Source organism: Haplochromis burtoni, unplaced genomic scaffold (genome assembly GCF_018398535.1).
Source record: "Haplochromis burtoni strain Fernald_Lab_line unplaced genomic scaffold, NCSU_Asbu1 Contig_35, whole genome shotgun sequence".
Taxonomy (NCBI): Eukaryota; Metazoa; Chordata; class Actinopteri; order Cichliformes; family Cichlidae; genus Haplochromis; species Haplochromis burtoni.
The window spans coordinates 1,541,563-1,558,233 of NW_024582396.1; the positions used below are offsets into that span (position 1 = coordinate 1,541,563).

General features: G+C 43.7%; 1 protein-coding gene across 35 annotated transcripts in view; it reads left to right on the plus strand.

Annotated features, from left to right (window-relative positions):
- rims1b (regulating synaptic membrane exocytosis 1b) overlaps positions 1-16,671 on the plus strand; it is an 82,019-nt gene that overhangs the window by 24,987 nt on the left and 40,361 nt on the right. For 31 of the 35 annotated variants that reach the window (XM_005919264.3, XM_014332647.2, XM_014332645.2 and 28 more), the window contains 3 exons: positions 342-362; positions 10,553-10,854; positions 11,305-12,221. In XM_005919264.3, the coding sequence (XP_005919326.1) occupies positions 342-362; positions 10,553-10,854; positions 11,305-12,221 (1,240 nt within the window). The remainder of the gene's footprint in view (positions 1-341; positions 363-10,552; positions 10,855-11,304; positions 12,222-16,671) is intronic. The other 4 variants (XM_014332642.2, XM_042219604.1, XM_014332643.2 and 1 more) reach the window with 1 other exon arrangement.

The window sequence follows — 16,671 nt, forward strand, 5'->3', positions numbered from 1 at the left end:
ATTTCTATCCTGGAAATATGATGCAAAACCAAATAAGTTCAGTTTCTTACACATTGGTGTCATCTGTCATTTAAAAAACAAGAAAACAGCAGTATCAGATGCAAGAGAGCAAGCTATTGGGTTGGAACGTAGCCAGTATTTGCACAAATCCGCTTGTGGATTACTGACTTAACTGAACAAAGGGAGTCTCTGAAAGTTCATATAGTTTGGTTATTTCTCTGAGCCTTTACTGTACCATCCAGGGTGGAGACACCTGGAACTGTTGTCTCCTCAGCGGTTACTCTCTCCGAATAAATCCTGACTAACTCTGTTTCCATTGTCTGTCTCCTCCCCCTGCAAAGTGTCTCATAGTGAAGGACAGGGTAAGACTTGCTGGACAATCCATGGATTTTGCTGCATGGGTCACAACTATTGTCCCCTCCTCCCACACATGGGTCTGTGCTCATTCGCAGTTTCAGAAGAGGATTTCAGACCCGCCATCGGTTTTAAGAGTTCCTAGAGGAGCTGGCTGGTGACCCCGTATTAGCACTCTAATTCTGAGAATGAACGCAGACCCTGAAAAGTAACTGACAGGCAGAGCGAGCATGAGCCATGACATAGGCTGTCTGCAGGGGCGTCTGAGCCATCCTGAGCCATCCTGACCCCTCTTCCTATGGCTGTAGGCATGGCTGTGCTGTGAAGGGGAGGAATAAATATTTAGATAAAACAAAAAGGGGGTCTGGGAGATTGGCATTTCAACTGGCATGCATATAAGAATGCGAGAAAGACCTTTTATCTGCATAATGAATGCACACTCATGCCTGTGCATGCTTTCCCTGCCTGTGTGTTTGAGACCAGACCAGCCTTGCCATGGGGAGACGGGAAGGGCCCAGGTATATTTATATATATATATATGTGTATGTTCCAGTTTGTCCTCTTACCACTTCCTATTAATGCTTGGTCACTGCAAACTGCTGCCAAAGTGTTGTTACTGCCGAGAAATTCAGAAAGTCAAAGCCAGTGAGTTTCAGTTTTTTGATGTTGCACCTTCCTCATATAGAACTGAAGAGGATTCATTGTTTTACAGTTTAAAGCCTGAATAGAAATCAAGAGAGGTGACCCCAACAGCTGCGGAAATAGGACTATAAATCATAAATCTTATGGCGCTTAAAAATGGCCAGTCTTCTCGAGCACCTCTGGGCTGTAGAAGTGCAGCAGAAACAGCCATCTGTCTGCAGGACATGATACACAATACCTATGATTATTATAGTCTGAAACTTGAAATAAAAAGGCAGGATGACTTAGTTTTAAACAGTCCCCAGGTTGATACGGAAACCACAGCGAGCTCTGCAGTGTGATAAGAAGCTGGTGTGTGTTTCATGGCCCTCTCTTTGAAGCTGCCCTGCTTTTGCTGGTGCTATAGCTTGTTAATGGCTGAGTGTTTGTTTGTGTGTGTTTAATGTCAGCTCCAGATGGCTTCCAGAAACTGAACTAACTGCTGACAATCTGTCTGCTTTGTAGAGGCGCACTGCCTCCCAGTGGAGAACAGACAGGCTCCTAACACAGACACCTGACATCTTCCAGTGCCAATGAAAAATGCATTTCGAGCCACGTTAAGGCTTTTCCAAACTATTATATACACTCTTCATTGTTCGTTTTTCTCTGATCTGGTTGCAGCTGTTGTGTGCGTACATATTTGTAAGCATTCAGTGAGTTCGTGACCTGCGAGCTACTATTAACACATTCAAACTCCTACACACCGATACTACCAGTGCTAAATCTTTGTCTCTCAGTGCGTCGTGCTCACACTGCTTTTTACCAGAAGGGCGGAAGCACTGCATAATCTCCATCATGTTTCTCAGTATAGGCGACTAACCTGCTGCTCTCTCTGCACACTTCACTCTTCTCTTCTCATACACGACTCAATCTGCAGCCTGTGTAACACGCGCGCTTTCTCCCTGCTTTAATTGTCTCAGCTTATGCCTTTTCTCTTTTCCTGCTGATACACCGACACAAATCTGTACACCCTTTTTTTAGATATAAAACAGTTTATCAGGCTGGAAGGTTTGACACACATCCTGGATTTGAAAGCTGATGGCTATGTCCATCATGCACACTGTGCAGCTCTAATGACTTCCTTGACTGGATACGTCAGTATCAACAATCTGAAAACGCGCCTTTGAATGCTTAAAGTGATTTGTTTCAGCTCCTATTATTATCATCCTCGCTGGAAAGTGAAGGCCCACGTAAACAATTCAAAGAGTTTTTTGGACACACTTTGTGTGGCTGCTTCTACTGCTGAGTTCAAAGAGTCCAACTGGGCAAGAAACAAGAGCAATCAGCAAGCAGTCAGATTTTAAACAAACCTCAGGGTTAAAAGAGGACCTCTTGTTCTTTTCCTATTTTCTGCTCCTATTAAACATGGTTGGGTTTCACGCAGTGAGGTCGCTCCTCATAAATCAAGCACAGAGATATAAGATCTTCAACCAACAGAGAAATCGAGTTAACTTTGCTGGACTTTACTGTGAGAAAAATAGCAGATCAAACAGAGTTTAATCAGAAGAATGATGTGAAAATCAGATAAACGACTGACAGGAGCCAGAAAAAAGTAAACATTTTGCTACATTTCATATCCAAAATCTGAATTTGCTTAATTAAGATCTCAGAATGGCTCCAACATGAAAAAGTTTTTTTCTACTCTTCCGGAACAGGTCTCCTTATATGGTCATCTGAAGGGACCGGTGGGGTTGTGTATTAATGCTGTGCAGAACTTTGTAGATCCATTGTCTACATGTTGTAGTTGTGTTGTTTGTGTTGTTGGTGGACCCCTAACTTAGCCTGTGCTGTGGAGAAGACAAAATAAATGCACACAAAGAACTTCTTTAGTGAAGTGAAACCAACTGCCAACTGCAGCCATTACCTGTGCTTCCGGTGGGCTTTTTGGAGGATTTTTGGTTCTTATGTTGTTTTGTTGATTTCCCCCCTCTCTTACATACGTAGAGCATCATCGCCATTAATGTCAGGCTCTGTGTTGATGGGGGTTTTTTCAAGGAAGGCACACAAGGACTTCTGTGTTGGCTACGTACCCATAATCTTTCCCTTTACTTAAACAAAGTTGTATATAAGCTGATTACAAATGCAGAACATTAGTTCAGCTGTGGCTGTGAGCACAGGAACCCGCTGGTCTTTAGTTTGCAAGATCCAACCAATCAGTAGAAAGTTGCCTTAAACTGGAATTGAAGGGCTGCACCGAGGCCAAGTATGAGACAAACAAGGATTGTTCTTAACTGTAAATCAAGCAAAGCTAGTGCGGTAGAAGAATAAACATATGCACTGGAAATGAGGACAACAGGAATGCTTGGTGAGCACATGCAAGGTTTTTTGGTCACTCCAATAACAATGTCAGCCATAGAAAATATTCCCGTTGTTACACTACTGGTTTGCATCACTGTCTTCTCTAATGCAATTAAAAAATGCACTTTGTCCACAGACACTGCTGCGTTTAGTGCACAAAACACTTTCATCTTTTTCATTTAAAATGTTGTTAAACTGGTGAGAAATGTATGTTGGGTTTTTTTCCCAAACGTGCGTGAGAGGAAACGTGACCACGTTGTGTAATTTTGCTTAATCTTATGTGGTTTTAAAAGCTCTTTTTAGCGTGGTGATGTAGAGCGTGGTGAGAAAGGCATTTCAAGATCGGAAGTGGAAAACTGGTGTGGATTTACAGCCACGCCACCTTTGCTTTTTCCTTCAGTCTTCCTCACCACAGAGTGGGTCTGGCCTGCTTACAGACTTGATCTACAGCCTTATTAGTGGAAATGGAGCATTATGTCTTCGCCGGTCATCGTTCTTCTCACCATTCACGATTTACCATTCCCCGTGAATGATGGCAGTTTACACTCAGCACCGCCTCGTATGTCATCCTGTCGAGGCATGTGTTTGTGTTGAAGGCGGTGTCGCTGCGCACACTGAAAGCCCACTGCGTCTCCCCACTGATCTGCCATCCCCAAGGCTCCCATCTATTCTGCCCATTTAAGGAAAGCTGATGTTCGCGCGGTTCAGGCCTAAATGAATGCTGTTCTCGTCAAATGCTGCTGCCGCCGCCGCCGGCCAAGCTGCTGCAGCGATGCACGCCTTTCCCGTTTTGTCAGCAGATGGGCGTCCCAGACACCGGGGGTGGGAAAAGAAGAGGGTGGGGGTGGAGAATTAGAGACATAAGAGTGACAGGTGTGCCGTGTCTTCATTTGTCAAGTCAGCCAGGTGTGTCAGCCAGGCGAGAAAGTGAGGAGAGATTAGAAAGAAAAGAAAGAACATGGAAAGAGAAAAGCCAAGAGAAAGGGAAAGAGGGGAAATTAAACCAACAGAGAGGAAAGACGAGAAAGGTGGAGGAGGGAAGAAAGATTTATTGATAAGAAATAAGGAATGGAAATTGGAAAGGAAAAGAAAAGAAAAATGCAAAAGAAGAGGGGAGAAAGAGGAATGAGGGGAGAAACCAATGAGAGGAGAGAAGGGCTGAGGAATAATAGGAAAGAGGAAACAGAAGTCAAAGCTTTGAGAAGAGAGGGAAGGAAAACAGAGGGCTGGGTGGAGGTATGAAGGGTAAAATACAAAAGACATTTGTAGAAAGAAAATAAGGAAAAAATTGGGATACACATCAAGAAAAGGAAATATGAAAGGGGAGGATAAAAACTAAGAACAGGAACAAGGAAATCAGGAAAAGGGAATAAAAATGGAAATAAAAAGAGCAGAACCAATGAAGCCAAGAAAGGTTAGAATGGGAAAGAGATCAAATTCAATGAATAGCAAGGAAAGAAATAGAAAAAGAGAAACATGAGTGTCGTAAATAAGGAGGCAAAAGAAAGAAAGGATAAAACAAATGCGATGGAAAGCCGAACTAAAGGTTAAAGAGGAAAGAAACAGAAGAAATGAACAGAAGAGATGAGACCATGTTCACGTTCTTTTGAATCCTGCCAAAGCTTCAGTCAGGTTATTTGTCAGGTGACAATTTTATCTTTTTAATTTTTGTTGTTATTGCCTTTTAGCACTAAACACACACACACACACACACACACACACACACACACACACACACACACACACACACTGCTTTGTAGCCCTTTCCCTCACTGGCTTGTCTGTGTGATTTGGTTACCATGGAGAAGCACATTTTTAGGCAGAAGGAGGTTGACATTATTACACGACAGAAACAACAACACTGCCTACACACGCACACACACATACACAGGCACACACACACACCTCGCCTACAGGCAGTCGCCCACGCCACACTCTTCCAGGCATGAAGGTTTGAGAAGCGTCCTACATACAAGTCCTGTAATGCACATCTGCACAGACACGTCCTCACTCCGCGGCATCCAGTCAAGCTGCGACATGAACCCGTGGTGACACCAGAGTGGGCTGCGTATGGACGGAGAGAGCTGATTGGAGGGTCTCACATCATGCTGTGTCTCTCTCACGCACACTCATTATCGGGTGTATGTATATATCTATGCAATGACACACCAGCATATACACACTGACACACTAATTCCCCTTACGACATGCTTCAGGCTATCTAGGAACACAGAGTGCAATCACTCCAGTAAAGGATTAAATGTATTACATCCCCTTTGTGTGTGTTTGTGTGTGTGTTTGTTTGTGCGTGTGTTCCTATAAATTCTTTATTGTTTACTACCCTCCCCCATCCATGGTGCAAGGTTTGAAGCATACACAGAGGTGTGCTTTGATAAATGCCTCTCTCTGGATCCAGAGCACACTGACACACGTCTTCTGTATGATGATCTAATTTCAGGATAAAGCTTGGGGATGAAAGTGGCAACAACTTGCAAAGCAACGCACACTGCAGATGGTGCTGAATGAAGCTCAATATAAGTGCTGAAAATGCTCTGTCCTGATTGGGGTTGGGTGGTATCTATTTTTTTTATTCCTTCATGTTTCACTGAAATTTTACTTTGGTATGCATTAGGTTATAAAATAATGTGTTTCAAAAAAGAAATGAAATCAAAAATAAAAGCAAGACTGTATACCTCCACTGAGGATAAAAAACCAACTCTCTCCACAACAGGACGAACTGAGTCTCTGGATCCAGGGACATTTTTATCTGTGTTTGTTGTTTGTGATGTTAACAGTAACAGTTTTTGCTGTGTCAGACTTTACATTGATGTTTGTGGCTTTTTGCGCTTAGCAGTCATGATGTAGAGTGAATGGAGGAAGAGGAAGGGGCTGAGAACACAGCCGTGTAGTGCATCCATCTGAATGCTAGTCGACTCTTATGAGCTGGAGAAGGCCTAACCCATTATTGTAAGGGCAGTCCTGGTCTGCATTACTGATGTAGAAGCTCCAACTGTCAAGGGAGACAGAGTGATGGAGGCAGGATGTGAGAGCCATGATAGGGGGTCCAATAAAAGTCTATATTCTGTCTTCACCTGTTTGACTGTCTAGCGTGCACGTTGAAGTCTCCAGGTGATCGGATGTCAAGGCTGGGGTCCATGCACAGAGACCTTGTCATGGATCATCCTGTCAAGGGGGGCCTGAGGCCAGAACATGGGAGTGGACCCAAATGCAGACACCAAACGGAAAAGCCATAAGATATTAGTAAACTTTATTGCGAACACGGAGATTAGAAATGACACGACGAGGGTACGTAGTGCAGAGTCTCTGACATGGAGGCACTGGGAAAGAGGGCGTCTGTAGTTCTGAGAATGAGGAGTTAATGCAAGGAGGAGAGAGGAATATTGATTCTGCGGGCTTACTTACAGGTGGATGTCGTGAGGCTCTGGGTAAGGCAACCAAGTGAGCGTCCGAGAACTAACTGCCGCAGGAATAAGGACACATTCAATCTCTTATATTTAGTGATGCAACATGGAGCAAGTTCACGGGAAAGCGATTTCAGAGGAATGTCATAGCGGTGAGCCATACCTTTTGTTTTGGCTCATACCTGGGAGCAGGCATTAGATCTTAATCGTTCTGTGTAGCAGCACTGATGATCCTCCCTGATCCAAGTCCAGATGCGTTGGACTTGGACCAGATTAAACCGCGAGGTCAGTCTCGACTTATGGGAACAGGAGAGGTCAGTAACCTAGGGAGGCTTCAAAGGGCAAAAGACCAGTTGCAGATGAGGTAAGTGAGTTCTGTGCGTACTCTACTCAAGGAAGATGTGAAGACCAGGTTGCTTGGTTTTGTGTAGTGATGCAGCAGAGAGTTGATTCCAGCGGATGGTACTCAGAAAATGGAGGCTGACCATGGCAGTGCAGAGCAGAAAGCTTTCCAAACCTGTGAATCTTCATAGGAATGCTGTGGAGTCTAAAAAACCTGATCAACAGGAAGCTTGTCAGTCTCTTAGGCAAAAGGCAGTTTATCTAGAGCAATCAAATGAGCTGATTTGGAAAATCTGTCTATTATGGAACGAATAACTGTTTTCCAGGAAGATGCAGGTAAACTGGTGACAAAATCTAGTGGAATGGATGACCATGATCTGTGAGAGGGTATCAGTGGTTGGAGCAAGCATAACAATCATTGTCTTCATGCATGCTCAATCATCCAGGTAAGGAAATCTCAAAAGGTTGATTCTGTTCATCTGGACGCAGCGTTTTAAGTGGGAGAAACGTTTCGTCACTCATCCAAGTGACTTCTTCAGTCTCAGCTGACTGCAGGTTTCCCCAACAGGGGGAACTGGCAGGACAAGGCATCAGGCTTGATATTCCTGGAACCTGGACAATATGAGACTGAGAAGTTAAAGTGACCAAAGAGCAGAGACTAACGGGCTTGGCAGATGTTAAGTCTTTTAGCAGTTCTTAGATAGGTTACATTTTTGTGGTCTGTCCAAACAGTGAAAGGTTGCTCAGTTCCTTCAAGCAGGTCCCGCCATTCTTCTAGGGCCAATTGACTGCTAACAGCTCCTGGTCACCCACATTATAATTTCACATCGTAGGAGTAAGGCAATGCAAGAAGGCACAGGGTTAGAGCTTACCTTGGGGCCCCGAATGTTGACAGTATGACCCCCAACTTTAGAATCTGATCTACCGCTTTACTGAATGGCTGTGAGGTGTCAGGGTAGACTGAAATGGGCGCAAAGGTGAACAACTGTTTTAGCGTAACAAAAGGTGGAGGTGAGGTGAGTTAGCGGTGCGGCTACCTGGCTGTAATTCAGAATGAAATATTGGTAGAAATTGGGAATACCAAGGAACGAAGGCGGGGTGTGGAGACTCTTCAAGGAGACCAGGGTCCAGGTAATTGAACTGCAGGAGAGTGAAGCAGGGACTTGACAAGGAAATTGGAGACACAAGGAAATTACAGAGCATGAACACAAAAATAAGAAACAATGAGGCCTGGTTACCACCATGAGGTAGCTGACGAACTGGCCGGAGAATAGATGGCTGCGCTGGTCTTAAATATAGCCTCGCTGGTGAGTAGGGCAGGTAAGGAACCAGGGCTGCGCCCAGACAAACAGGACAGCAATGTGAAAATACCAGATCCACTCATTCGGATCCTGACACATCCATGGCTTTTGGTTTTTATTTTTTTAAGATGGACCAACATCGTTTTTGCATTTTTTGATGAAGTCACTGATGTTTCTATTCAGAGAAGTAAACATCTACCAGAACAGTCCTGCAGGTTGGCATCAGATTTTTTAGAAACCATCAGTTGTTTTGTTTAACTTTTGTTCAAAACTTCTAACACAGTGAAATGATCCAGCTCCCCAGACGGGGACGATCTTACCCGGCATGTGCAGAGTAAGTTTAAGCACTTCAGCTCATTTCTGGTTGAAGAAAGTAAAGATTACAGTTGGCGCCTTACCAAAAAAAGCTGGGATGTAGGTGATCTGAAGAAAGGTTGCCACAGTGCCATCACAATTAAAAGTTGGTTTAACATTTGGTATCAAAATAATAAGATTTGGCCATTTGGCAGATGTTTGTTGGGTTAAATGTTACACATCATGCACATTAAGGAGGGGAGGCATGGTGCACTATAGGTTAAAAGCTATGAATTGTGAGCTGGCATTGTCAGCTGATGATGAGTTGTATAAGGGTGATGGGATTACTGGGCACTGCTAATCTGATGCCCCTCCGCTGAGGTGGAGAAAGACACAGAGAGAAAGAGACTGTAGTGTGTTGCTGGGCGGCTGCCCGACAGCTGTGGGCCGTGCGGGCAGCTGATTTACTTTAGATTAGTCTGGACATGCGCCAACTAGGATTCAATCAGGCCATGATGAATGTGCTTTGGCTCACTGAGAGCTAACTGCTAAACTGACTGCTAACAGCACACCTCACTGCCTGTCAAGGAGGGGTAACATTTTGGGGCTTTCCAAAGGTCCCAGAGGTGTTTTGTTTTCACTTTGTGCCAAGGCTCTGCGACGTAATACAAAGGACCACTGTGTTTCCTCTCTGCGGTGGATTTATTCTCCGCAAAATAAACCGGCGGGATTATAAATACGGAGGGAGATAAATCCTGTTTTTTTCGTGCTGTTAAAGTGAGGTGATATTCTGTAGCCATGGCTACATGTGAGTATTTGATGTTGTCTGTGGGTTTGATTTAGATGATAAAGACTGGGATTTAATCATTTTTATCTTAAATCGGTGTAATCGTCACTCTTAATTTGTAGCTGGTTTTAACAGTTGTAAGAATGATGGCCTCATGGAGCAAAAATGTTTGAACTTTCATGTGACACAGTTAGAAATCACAGTTCTATGTGCTCTGTATCTCTATTATTGTCTGGCCTTATAACTCCTATATTAGATCTTTTGTTATATTATCTTCTTCAATCCAGAAAAATATGCATCTTAATAAAGAAGAACGCTGCAGTACCCATGAAGGTGTAACAGTTCGGTAGATGAGATCATGATGTCCACGTGGAGCCGCTGAAGCCCGCTAGTCTGGGGTTTTTTTTCCCTTTCAGTTCTTGCTTTTAAATTAATCAGCAAACTGAGGTATGCTTCTAAATTCAAATCATAAAAATATTATCGATAAAATTAGAGCTGTTTTAGAGGAAAGCATGATCTCTTACGGGACCGTCTGACCACAGCCTCCAACAAGCTGTGTTTACAGAAAATAGATCAAACAGCAGAGTTTATCACATCATGGTGCTCTTTAATATTTTATTTGTTTTTGCAAAGGATGGAAAGAAGCAAGTATGGGACTGGCATTTTTTTATATTAGAGTTGGGTGTTGATACACAAGCAAGACTCTTAATGTCTATGAAAAACTGATTCTGCTCCAGCAAAGTTAAAAGCACATTAAAGTTCACCTGCGTTGTACAGATGTTTTAATGCTGCAGATTTGGCCTCCTGACATCAAGCAGGTCACTCACAACCCATCTGGAGTTAGGGGTAGGGTTTGGATAAAGTTAGAATCCACCTATTTTTATGGAATTATGGAAAGTTAGATGCTAAGAAAGTTTCTGAAAATGTACCTTTTAAGCATGTTGCCCATCCGTCAAACTAAAAAAAAACCCATTTCAGTGCTAAGCCCAGATGTGTTGCTGGTGACCTGGTGGATGTTCAGAGGTGACTTGAAATGAGTTTGCCAAAATCTTCTTCCCTTTCGACCTTTCCAGGTAATGTGGGTATGCAACCAGTGCCGTAAGCAACAGGAGATTCTCACCAAATCAGGAGAATGGTTTTCGGGGTCAGGGGTGCGGCCCGGGAGCCTGGACACCTCTTTAAACAATCCAGCCACGGGAGGTGAGGCCCAACGGGACAGGAAGCTACTCCGCTCCAGGTCCCAAGCCCCACCGTCCAGCACCAACGCCAACACAGGGCCACCAGACGGGACACATCCGCCCGGCGGTGTCACTGCTCTCAAGGGTGCTGACACCATGCCTGGCTCTCGCTCTCAAAGTGAACCCCCAAGAGAAAAGTGAGATTCCTCTTTATTTACAACCTTGCCTCTTTTCGTTTTTAACATAGGAATTGGTGAAAGCTAGCAGTACTGCAGGATTCAGTTTTCATGGTATATTAATTTGCTGAAGCCCTTGTTGTGTTTTTTAATCCGCTATGTAGCTCTGAGTCTGCAGTAGCTTAACCAGAGAAGAAGGTAGGTCACAGGCAGGTCTTGAGAGGTCTTTGACTCAATCCCTTTGTTTTAATTCTTTGGGTGTGTTAGGTAAGAATTCATAGCTGTCTCATCCTGGTTAGTAGTTTTTTAATCTGTTGATAGCCCTTCGTGACTGAACTAAGAAGATTTTGAAAATAAAAAAAAGGAAGAATATATAAAAAGCACAAAATATTTCTGTCAAAAAGCATGCAAAGAATGCTCCTGTGTTTGTATTTGCTTTTATAAAATAACCTAATTTCTTTTCTCATTTAGGAAAAGACCAGTTTCTTTCCATGAGCAAAACGGTAAGGGAGGCATGGGACGTGGTTCTGCCCGGAGACCAGCAGACAAGTTGCATTCACAGTCATCTCTGGACGAGCGGGTGGGTCCCGGAGACAGAGGAGAGAGACGGTTAGGAGATGGAAGGCGGCTAGAAAAGATCCACTCTCAGGACTACGAGGACGGGGATGAAAACCTGGGTCGTTCAGAAACACACCGCAGGCGTCCAGAGGATGAGGAGAAGAGGGAACGGCAGCGGCGCGAGGAGGAGTTTCAGAACCGCTATCGCAGTGACCCCAACTTGGCAAGATACCCAGTCAAACCACAGAAGGAGGAGCAGGAGATGCGCATGCACGCCAAGGTGTCGAAGGTGCGGCATGAGCGACGACACAGTGATCTTGCAATAAATGAGGTCGGACTGGGGCCTGGTGAAGGGGGTGGGGGTGGAGGCAGCACAGGAGAGGTGCCGGAAAACCGTCTTGCCAGGAGGGGTGGAGGTGGGGAAGGAGACCGCAAGGCCCTCATGGAGAATCACAGGGCCTACTCCGCAGATAGGACCGTGGGGGTTGTAGGTGGGGCTTCCCCTGCCAGTGGAGGGGGAAGATCAGGGTCCCAACTTGGGGGACCTGTGCCTTCAGACTGGGGTCCAAACAACAGTCGCCTGGAGCATGGACCCCAAGACGGAACGCGGACATCAAGAGAGAAGGGTGGGGTGGATAACCTGCTGAGGAAGGACTCTCAGGGCTCGGACCAGTCGGAGTCTTTGCGGCCACCCCCTCCACAGTCATACAAGGGCAAGCGCGGAGTCAACAAGAGGCAGATGTCCATCAGCAGCTCAGAGGAGGAGGGCGGCTCCACGCCCGAGTACACCAGCTGTGAGGACGTGGACATGGAAAGTGTCAGCGAGAAAGGTCAGTCCGACAGATGTGCTTACTAAGCTGAACCTCTCCTTACACCGTTAGCCACCATCCATTTCTGTACATTAGAAACTTTTCCTTACTTGTTGAGGCTTCTTTTTCACTCACGAGTCTTCTCATTATATTTTGCTAATGATCTCTGGCTGGTCTTATCTAGACCACACGTTCATACTTTGTTTCCTCATGTAATCCTCATTCTGTGTAAATGAAACACACGGGACTTTAATGTGGTCTCTCCTGTATTCTCATCATTGTCAAGAACCATGCCGACACTGTGCGCCCGGCATGCTCTGAGCAAGATTAGCGTCACAGCAGATCTGATGACTAATTGAAATCTGATCTGCTGCTAATACTCTGGGGGACAGACAGATCAATAGACCGGACAAGAGATCTGCCACAGTTTTTAACCACTGTTGATCAGATATAAGGTAAAATAAAAACATAATCTCACACTTCATAGATATATTTTCCACTGCATTCTGCATTGGTAGTGGAATTACAAACAATGTGAGAAAAGCCAGATATATTTTGACCCCCAAGATTACTCTAAAACCAACACTTTCTAGTTTTGGACTGTGAAACTATATGATAAGCGATAGGATAAAGTGCCCACCCAGCATGCAGTGCATTACTATCCCTGTGTGTCATCTACACCTCTGTGCTGTGGCTAAACCCTGCTGCTCTCAGGACAGCTCTCATTTATTTGGAGAGTCCCTGTGATTTAGGCCAGCAGATTTGTGGAATTAGGTCAGTGGCTCGCTGGCTATGTAATGCTTTGCTAACAGCCAGCTGCAACAGCCAACCATGTCCCACCGACTAAATTCAAGCCTGGTTGCAGTTGCACGCTACACGATTTCTGCTATCTTCTTGGCACTTATGGATTTCCCCGCACTAACAGAAATCAAGGGCTGTGCTAAAATAACCCACGCAAGAGTGTTTGGGTTCAGGAGGCAGAGTTACTGCATCAGCTTATCTCTCACTGGTCAGTCCCAGAAGGATGGTGTTCCAGATGTTTTAATCCAGCTTACTATAACTCAGGGACTGGTAATGTGTAGATGGTGTGGATTGGGATTATTAGCTGTTTTAAACACTCTTTAGCTAGCTGGGCCTCAAAACAGGATGTATCCTTTTACTCTCACCATCTCTGGCAATAAGAAAAAGTCACAGGATAATATGTAGCATGCGTTGTGCGATGGAAGGCATTGCATTGTCAGATTAATGCTGGTGTCATCTTAAATTAGACATGGCCAGAGATCTTTTTGGTTTAAGAAATTAGGTGTCATTACATGGATCTGAGATGTAACTAAAAAGTTCTACAGACTGCATCAAATCCCACCAATCAGCACTCATCTTGAAGCTCCTCTTGAAAGCACTTATTTGTCAGCTATTTAGAAGCATTATCACGGAAGCACGAAGGCTCTGCTTCCAAGACATAGATTAACCCATGTGCATAAACTTTTTTCAGTAGAGGTCTCTTTTGAATGTTCCTCTAAATCTCACATGACTGGAGTCACCAGTCATTTCAATAAAACCGACATGTTCCCAGTCCAGGGCTCTTGTCCTATGTATATATATATATATATAATAATATATATATAATATATTATACATATATATATATATACATATATATATATATACATATATTCATATATATATAGATTATATAATCTATATTATATACGTTTAGTGTAGTCATTTAGGTTGAGCTGAATTGTTTTATTATTATTATTGTATGTCCTTTACCTTACAATATATAGTGGTAACTCTTGTGATCTGGAGATATCTTAAAAAACAGGGTCCATCCATTCATTTTATTCATTGTTCATGCAATACATGGCCACTAATGCAATCTAACATGCATGTCAAGAGAACTTGAAAGCAAATGATGCAAAAAGGCTGAGCAGCAGGTTTGATTCAAGAGCATTCTTCCAGTTAAGTGACCGTGCTGTAGCACCACTGTGGCTCTAATATGTTTCTCCTTATTTTCTGTCATATATACACAGTTACTAAGTCATATGGTGTAGTTTAAAGCCGTATTTGAACTTTGCCCTCAAAAGCTCAGGTGACATTCTGTTATTTTACTTATGCAAAAATATAATGAATGAAACATTTGTTAAATTTTTGCAAAAAGTGATAAAAAAGATAAGATGGGGTTGTGTATCACCATTAGGATCCACGTATAAATATGATGATAATAAAATTCAATTCAACTCTGATGTTGAAGCACTCTATTAACAAATTACCACAGCATTGCTGGTATTAAACCTTTTATGTGTGGTCAAGCCCTATGAGCCAAACGCTCAGGTTTCAGAGAGTTATATCAGTTATTGGCTGTATGATGATCCTTAATATGCTCGTCTCAGCCACACAGCTCCGTCTGTGAGTATAGACGTGACACCCGGGCATAAAGCTGCCTCAAAGACAGAAGAGCTAAAAGCTTTTTTCAGACAGTGGCTGCATGAAGGCCCAGTAAAGTATAGGATGCTGTGGCTTTGAGGCTGATATGTTTTCTCTAACTGGCTCAGAGAAAATGACAATGTGAAAGTCCACACAACAGGAAACTAAAACAGACAAATACCAAAGAACGCTGATGTGGATTGGAAGGACTAGGGAGAGAGCTGCTGAAGAAGGGTCAGGTGATAGCGTGGATGCTCACATGCTCCTCTTAAACAGATGATTTTTCCATATCAGTCAGTTACCAATGAGAGTAAGCCAGGACTGCCTTCAGGACAGTAAGAGGGACTTGGTCAATCTTCAGTTAAGCGGAGCCTCTTTCACTTACATGCTGTGTTTGTCTTAAACAATGATACCTACAAAGAGCTGTTAATAAAGAGCTATCTGCCCAGCTTGCTCATCCACTAAACGGTGGCATCAGCATTTATCCTCTCGAGTGTTCCAGTTAGCATCACTAAAGTTGCTCAAGTCATTCAGACTTTTTTTTCCTGATTTCTCCATCAACCATGATTGTATAGGCTTCATTTGGTTTCTACTCTTTCCACCAAAAAGTTCTTTTCTCTCCCCCCTGCAGGCATTTTGCAAAGAAAATGTTTATTCTGCCTGCCCACGTACCTCAAACTGAAGTTACTCAAAGGATTTTAAAATCGCCATCAGATGTTTTCTTGCTGTTGTTTTACTCCTGCTTTGAAACAATGACTGCAAATCTCCCAGGCTCCTCTGTCTTGATGTAGAGCCAGTTAGCTTTCCATCTGTCAGTGTTAATGAGCGCTGGGATACACGGACACTCTCTCGTTTCTCTGTTCAACTTAGCCAGTCTCGGACAGGCCAAGTTGGAGAGTAATGATAATAGTTTGATTATGAATGTTTTTAGCCGTTACTGCTGAATGACATTACTTTAATCCTACATGTAAGTTAAAGGACTCACACTAAACTGTGCTGCCCATTTCCAGCTCCATATTTGTATTCTTAAAATCTAGAGTAGCTTTGCATTATTCATGGTTCAGAATAATCCTCATCTATCTCATACTGGGGTGTGATGCAGCTACTTAGGTCATCCTCTGTTGGAACACAGGGTTTTAGCTCCTCCCTTTTTAAATCGACAACCACAGTAGACAACATCTGAGCACAGTTTAGTCACAGCTAGCAGGTCCCAAGGACCCAAACACAGATCCAGAAGACAGGCTGTTGTAGCTGTTTGCAAAGTCCAAAAAACACATGGGAGCGTAAAGCAAAACTAAATCCACATGGACTCAAAGGGAGGACGCACACAGGGAATGATCACAGGCTAAATGATTTTGATGTTTCGTCTGATGCTTAAGCCCCGAGGCCTGTGTCAAGGACAGGGGGCGTGCCCAAATAAAGCCCATCCCAACACCTGTATTGTTTTCTTCAGAAACCACATGACCAAAGATATACGAGGAACCCTTTCTCTGAAATGACGTGACTGCTTCATGTCATTTGAACCGGATTTGAGCGGTTGAAAAGATGCGGGAATTTTTTTGTGGTCTGAGGTGATTCTGATGATCATCAGCAGTCTGCAACGAGATTATGGAGCCAACAAAGAGGCGGAAAATATCAGCAGTTAGAGCTTTTTGATCTGACATCTCCCACTGATAGCACACGTCTTCTCAAAACAGTCTCAGAGAAGATGGTTAGGTGGAGGTGTATACGTGTATTTTACACAGGACATCAAACGGTCATTCTACAGTTGATACATCATTACGTTTACAGATCCACTGGTGTGTAGCCCACATGTATTATCACAGCAGGGCTGCTGCACATCGAATGACCAGCAGATGTCACTAGTTCAAAATGAGCTGTTAAACAGGGTTTTGTGTGATCTGCCTTCTGGTGAAGCAATTGGCTGGAAAGATCCGACACGTTCACAGGCCTTCATCACACCATCACTACGGCGTTAAGAGACGCTAAGAAAAGGGAAAACAGCACTATTTCAAGTCATGAGGGTAATTATTAAGGAAATTGA